This window comes from Hyla sarda, chromosome 11, assembly GCF_029499605.1.
Source record: "Hyla sarda isolate aHylSar1 chromosome 11, aHylSar1.hap1, whole genome shotgun sequence".
Lineage (NCBI taxonomy): Eukaryota > Metazoa > Chordata > Amphibia > Anura > Hylidae > Hyla > Hyla sarda.
The window spans coordinates 101,667,350-101,675,231 of record NC_079199.1 but is presented as its reverse complement, the minus strand read 5'-3'; the positions used below and the strand labels follow the sequence as shown (position 1 = coordinate 101,675,231).

The window sequence follows — 7,882 nt, the reverse complement described above, 5'->3', positions numbered from 1 at the left end:
CAGTATGTGGCACTATTATATTCAGGGGCACAGTACGTGACACTATTATATTCAGGGGTACAGTATGTGGCACTATTATTTTCAGGGGCGCAATATGTGGCACTATTATATTCGCACAGTATGTGGCACTATTATATTCAGGGGAACAGTACATTACACTATTATATTCAGGGGCACAGTATGTGACACTATTATATTCAGGGACACAGTATGTGGCACTATTATATTCAGGGGCACAGTAAGTGACACTATTATATTCAGCGGCACAGTACGTGGTACTATTACTTTCAGGGGCACAGTAAGTGGCACTATTATATTCAGGGGCACAGTATGTGGCACTATTATATTCAGGTGCAAAGTATGTGCACTATTATATTCAGGGGCACAGTATGTGACGCTATTATATTCAGGGGCACAGTATGTGGTACTATTATATTCAGGGGCACAGTATGTGGCACTATTATATTCAGGGGGACAGTATGTAGCACTATTATATTCACACAGTATGTGGCGCTATTATATTCAGGGGCACAGTATGTGGTACTATTATATTCAGGGGCACAGTATGTAGCACTATTATATTCAGGGGCACAGTATGTGGCACTATTATATTCAGGGGCATAGTATGTAGCACTATTATATTCAGGGGCACAGTATGTGGCACTATTATATTCAGGGGCACAGTATGTAGCACTATTATATTCACACAGTATGTGGCGCTATTATATTCAGGGGCACAGTATGTGGTACTATTATATTCAGGGGCACAGTATGTAGCACTATTATATTCAGGGGCACAGTATGTAGCACTATTATATTCAGGGGCACAGTATGTGGCACTATTATATTCAGGGGCACAGTATGTGGCACTATTATATTCAGCAAAGTTCCACAGGACTTCTCTGCACCTCCTCTGCTCTAATCTGTACTGTAAAGGATATTACCATCATTCCTGCCTCAGAAAGAGATAATTTTCAGTAACCCTGCGTCTGTGGTCATTATTGTCCCCAGCGCTTGACCCAGGAGAACTGTCTAATCCTTGGAGCGTAGTGGTTAATGCTACCCTGGCGTCAAGAACTGTGCATCTTCCCTAACAGATGACTGATAGGAAAAAACGTACTGGGAATGTTGGATTCCCTTTGATAAGCCGCCTCCATAGATGTCTGGCAGCGGCTTACCTCCTCTCTGCCCATTCAGAGCACGTGATCACTGAAGCTGGACATTCATGATGAAAGGACAACCCCCGATGGTGTGCGGGCCTACAGGGGCCGGTGGACCACATGATCTTATGAATTGGGTCATAGACACCACAACATCTGTTGTGTAGAAAATACTTGAATGTGGACTGTGCTGTATACAGGGCTGATTCCTGGACACAGTGTCACAGCGGAGCCGCCTGGCAGTACCGTCCGGGGTCACATGTGTGGACATAGGGGTCATGCTTCTCTAAGATCTGGGGCAGCCAAGGACGTCTTGTCCTCTCCAGGAAGTGAAAGGCTACGTACACACATCGGAAAATCTCCCTGCGGATGAGATAGATAGATAGATATGAGATAGATAGATAGATATGAGATAGACATGAGATAGATAGAAAGATAGATAGATATGAGATAGATAGATAGATATGAGATAGATAGATAGATATGAGATAGATAGATAGATAGATAGATAGATAGATAGATAGATAGATAGATAGATATGAGATAGATAGATATGAGATAGATATGAGATAGATAGATAGATAGATAGATATATATGAGATAGATAGATAGATAGATAGATAGATAGATAGATAGATATGAGATAGATAGATAGATAGATAGATATGAGATAGATAGATAGATAGATAGATAGATAGATATGAGATAGATAGATATGAGATAGATAGATATGAGATAGATAGATCGATATGAGATAGATAGATATGAGATAGATAGATAGATATGAGATAGATAGATAGATAGATATGAGATAGATAGATATGAGATAGATAGATAGATATGAGATAGATAGATATGAGATAGATAGATCGATATGAGATAGATAGATAGATAGATATGAGATAGATAGATCGATATGAGATAGATAGATAGATATGAGATAGATATGAGATAGATAGATATGAGATAGATAGATAGATAGATAGATATGAGATAGATAGATAGATATGAGATAGATAGATAGATCGATATGAGATAGATAGATATGAGATAGATAGATATGAGATAGATATGAGATAGATAGATATGAGAGAGATATGAGATAGATAGATAGATAGATAGATAGATATGAGAGAGATATGAGATAGATAGATAGATATTAGATAGATAGATATGAGATAGATAGATAGATAGATAGATATGAGATAGATATGAGATAGATATGAGATAGATATGAGATAGATAGATAGATAGATAGATAGATAGATGGATATGAGATAGATAGATATGAGCTAGATATATAGATAGATAGATAGATAGATAGATAGATATGAGATAGATAGATATGAGATAGATATATAGATAGATAGATAGATAGATATGAGATAGATATATAGATAGATAGATATGAGATAGATAGATATGAAATAGATATATAGATAGATAGATAGATATGAGATAGATATGAGATAGATATGAGATAGATATGAGATAGATATGAGATAGATATGAGATAGATAGATAGATAGATATGAGATAGATAGATATGAGATAGATAGATATGAGATAGATAGATATGAGAGATAGATAGATATGAGATAGATAGATATGAGATAGATATGAGATAGATAGATATGAGATAGATAGATATGAGATAGATAGATATGAGATAGATATGAGATAGATAGATATGAGATAGATATGAGATAGATAGATATGAGATAGATAGATATGAGAGATAGATAGATATGAGATAGATATGAGATAGATGTGAGATAGATAGATATGAGATAGATAGATATGAGAGATAGATAGATATGAGATAGATAGATAGATATGAGATAGATAGATATGAGATAGATAGATATGAGATAGATAGATAGATAGATAGATATGAGATAGATAGATATGAGAGAGATAGATATGAGATAGATAGATATGAGAGAGATAGATAGATGGATAGATATGAGATAGATAGATATGAGATAGATAGATGGATAGATATGAGATAGATAGATATGAGATAGATAGATATGAGATAGATATGGGATAGATATGAGATAGATAGATATGAGATAGATATGAGATAGATAGATATAAGATAGATAGATATGAGATAGATATGAGATAGATATGAGATAGATAGATATGAGATAGATATGAGATAGATAGATATGAGATAGATATGAGATAGAGAGATAGATATGAGAGAGATAGATATGAGATAGATAGATATGAGATAGATAGATAGATATGAGATAGAGAGATAGATATGAGATAGATAGATATGAGATAGATAGATATGAGATAGATAGATAGATATGAGATAGATAGATAGATATGAGATAGATAGCTAGATAGATATGAGATAGGTATGAGAGATAGATAGATAGATAGATAGATAGATAGATAGGAGATAAATAGATATGGAATATATTTCTATTGATAATGAACACTGAAGCTCTCATCTTGTCCTGACAGCAGGAATAGTATCAGGTTGGGGAGATCAGTTTTCTGCTACATCACAGAGCTGTCCGGGCACTGAGGGGTTAAGCAGAGGAATGTTACAATGTATCCAGACTGTTAGTAGACTGCCGCTCTGGCCCCGCCCCTCGTGCTCTGGCCCCGCCCTCCTCCTGATGCAATCCTCTCCCCGCTTTGCTCTATAGCTGAAACTCTCCTCAGCGGTTGCATCAGTCTTTAGGGGGCGGGGCTCACTCTGTGAACTGCAGAATACCGGCCAATCAGAATAGAACAAGGGGCGGGGCGTCTGAAATAACGGCTCACCATTGGCTGGGACACAGGCGAGCCCTCCATGGGCGTGGTGGGGCCCCGGTCGGACTATATATATATATATATAGAGAGAGCGCGTCTTGCATCAGCACCAGTGATCAGCCCCAATGCCCAGCTCCTCTAGCTCCTCTAGCTCCTCTAGCGCCCCCATGGAGTCCCTGTGGATCTTCGGATATGGCTCCTTAGTCTGGAGACCGGACTTTCAGTTCACTACCAGTAAAATTGGATTTATCCCCGGATACAGCCGCAAGTTCTGGCAGGGAGACACCTTCCATAGAGGCAGCCCGGACATGGTGAGCACCGGGGGGAACTACAACTCCCAGCATGGCCGGAGAGCTGCACGTCTATAGATCTATAGAATATAATGTAATGGAGAGATCTATAGAATATAATGTAATGGAGAGATCTATAGAATATAATGTAATGGAGAGATCTATAGATCTATAGAATATAATGTAATGGAGAGATCTATAGAATATAATGTAATGGAGAGATCTATAGATCTATAGAATATAATGTAATGGAGAGATCTATAGAATATAATGTAATGGAGAGATCTATAGAATATAATGTAATGGAGAGATCTATAGAATATAATGTAATGGAGAGATCTATAGAATATAATGTAATGGAGAGATCTATAGATCTATAGAATATAATGTAATGGAGAGATCTATAGAATATAATGTAATGGAGAGATCTATAGATCTATAGAATATAATGTAATGGAGAGATCTATAGAATATAATGTAATGGAGAGATCTATAGAATATAATGTAATGGAGAGATCTATAGAATATAATGTAATGGAGAGATCTATAGATCTATGGAATATAATGTAATGGAGAGATCTATAGAATATAATGTAATGGAGAGATCTATAGAATATAATGTAATGGAGAGATCTATAGAATATAATGTAATGGAGAGATCTATAGAATATAATGTAATGGAGAGATCTATAGAATATAATGTAATGGAGAGATCTATAGAATATAATGTAATGGAGAGATCTATAGAATATAATGTAATGGAGAGATCTATAGATCTATAGAATATAATGTAATGGAGAGATCTATAGAATATAATGTAATGGAGAGCTCTATAGAATATAATGTAATGGAGAGATCTATAGAATATAATGTAATGGAGAGATCTATAGATCCATAGAATGTAATGGAGAGATCTATAGATCCATAGAATATAATGTAATGGAGAGATCTATAGAATATAATGTAATGGAGAGATCTATAGAATATAATGTAATGGAGAGATCTATAGAATATAATGTAATGGAGAGATCTATAGAATATAATGTAATGGAGAGATCTATAGAATATAATGTAATGGAGAGATCTATAGAATATAATGTAATGGAGAGATCTATAGATCTATTAAATATAATGTAATGGAGAGATCTATAGAATATAATGTAATGGTCTATAGATGTGTAATATAATATAATATAATGATCTATAGATGTGTAATATAATATAATGATCTATAGATGTGTAATATAATATAATATAATGATCTATAGATGTGTAATATAATATAATGATCTATAGATGTGTAATATAATATAATGATCTATAGATGTGTAATATAATATAATATAATGATCTATAGATGTGTAATATAATATAATGATCTATAGATGTGTAATATAATATAATATAATGGTCTATAGATGTGTAATATAATATAATATAATGGTCTATAGATGTGTAATATAATATAATGATCTATAGATGTGTAATATAATATAATGATCTATAGATGTATAATATAATATAATATAATGATCTATAGATGTGTAATATAATATAATGATCTATAGATGTATAATATAATATAATATGATGCTCATCCTCTGCTTTCTCTCTATCCTCAGCCTGGACGAGTGGTGACCCTACAGGAGGACTGTGAGGTGAGCGCCATATAATCTACCTGCTTATATGTATAGGACACTGCCCCCTGTAATATGTATAGGACCCTGCCCCCTGTGCCCCCTGTAATATGTATAGGACCCTGCCCCCTGTGCCCCCTGTAATATGTATAGGACCCTGCCCCCTGTAATATGTATAGGACCCTGCCCCCTGTAATATGTATAGGACCCTGCCCCCTGTGCCCCCTGTAATATGTATAGGACCCTGCCCCCTGTGCCCCCTGTAATATGTATAGGACCCTGCCCCCTGTGCCCCCTGTAATATGTATAGGACCCTGCCCCCTGTGCCCCCTGTAATATGTATATGACCCTGCCCCCTGTAATATGTATAGGACCCTGCCCCTGTGCCAGGCATGCTGGGAGTTGTAGTTTTGCAGCAGCTGGAGGTACACTGGTTGGGAAACACTAAGCCCGAGTGGCAACCTTCTTCTTATGTGTAATGTATCTGACATGTGCAGTAGCGTCAGCAGAGTCCTAAACCTCTCCCGCCATTGTATCCTTACAGGAGTGCACGTGGGGTGTGGCCTATGAAGTGCGCGGCGACCAGATCGAATCCTCCCTCCAGTACCTGAATATCCGGGAGTCCGTCCTGGGAGGATACGTCACTAAACTGGTGAAGTTCTACCCTCAAGATGAAGGAGAAGAGGGGGCGCTCCTGGCCTTGGTGTACATCGCCACGCCTCAGAATCCCGGGTACCTCGGGCCGGCCTCCGAGGAGGACATCGCCGCTCAGATCGTGGTCTCCACCGGCCGGGCAGGACACAATATGGAGTATCTGCTCCGTCTGGCCAACTTCATGCACGACCATTGTCCGGAAGCCGAGGACAAGCACCTGTTCTCCATAGAGGAGGCGCTGGTCGCCATCCTGCCGTGTCTCTACAGTACAGATGACCCCGCCACCGTCTTCTGCTAGGACACTGTTGCACCTCTCTCCGAACATTTCCCTATGGTCGGCACTTCTATGGACTCCTCTGACCTGACAACTTCACCGCTGACCGGCTCTGCACATTGGGTCAATGATTGTACAGTACGGATGACCCCACCACGGTCGGTAGGACCCTACTACTCCTTTTTCCCAACATTTCCCTATAGTCGGCACTTCTTCTTCCTATGGACTCCTCTCATGGACCTGACAACTTCACCGCTGACCGGTTCTGGACATTGGGTCAATGATCGTACAGTACGGATGATCCCACCGCAGTCGGTAGGACCCTACTACTCCTTTTTCCCAACATTTCCCTATGGTTAGCACTTCTATGGACTCCTCTGACCTGACAACTTCACCGCCGTCCGGTTATGGACATTGGGTCAATGATCGTACAGTACGGATGACCCCACCGCGGTCGGTAGGACCCTACTACTCCTTTTTCCTAACATTTCCCTATGTCGGCACTTCTTCTTCTTCTTCTTCTTCCCATGGACTCCTCTCATGGACCTGACAACTTCACCGCCGACCGGTTCTGCACATTGGGTCAATGATTGTACAGTACGGATGACCCCACCACGGTCGGTAGGACCCTACTACTCCTTTTTCCTAACATTTCCCTATAGTCGGCACTTCTTCCTCTCATGGACTCCTCTGATGGACCTGACAACTTCACTGCTGACCGGTTCTGGACATTGGGTAAATGATTGTACAGTACGAATGACCCCACCACGATCGGTAGGACCCTACTACTCCTTTTTCCTAACATTTCCCTATGGTCGGCACTTCTTCTTCTTCTTCTTCTTCCCATGGACTCCTCTCATGGACCTGACAACTTCACCGCCGTCCGGTTCTGGACATTGGTCCGACGATCGTACCGTAGACTGTAAATCGGAACAAACACTACAGATGAAGTGGAATACTGGAACAATGGAGTGAACACTAAAGCTACCTCTACAGCCTGTGCGTTTTAAGTATTAACCCCTTGCTGACCACAGTGACAAGATGTATCGGCTCCCCACTAGGGGAGGGTGATAAAGAATCGGGTCATGGTTG

At 39.1% G+C, this 7,882-nt stretch overlaps 1 protein-coding gene across 1 annotated transcript; it reads left to right on the top strand.

The window, feature by feature from the left end:
- The first annotated feature begins 3,903 nt into the window (after positions 1-3,903).
- CHAC1 (ChaC glutathione specific gamma-glutamylcyclotransferase 1) lies at positions 3,904-7,556 on the top strand. Its single transcript, XM_056545533.1, has 3 exons — positions 3,904-4,246; positions 5,848-5,883; positions 6,407-7,556. Exons 1-3 carry the CDS (start codon positions 4,061-4,063, stop codon positions 6,812-6,814), a joined length of 630 nt encoding a protein of 209 aa, XP_056401508.1. The 5' UTR covers positions 3,904-4,060; the 3' UTR covers positions 6,815-7,556.
- Positions 7,557-7,882: the final 326 nt, after the last annotated feature.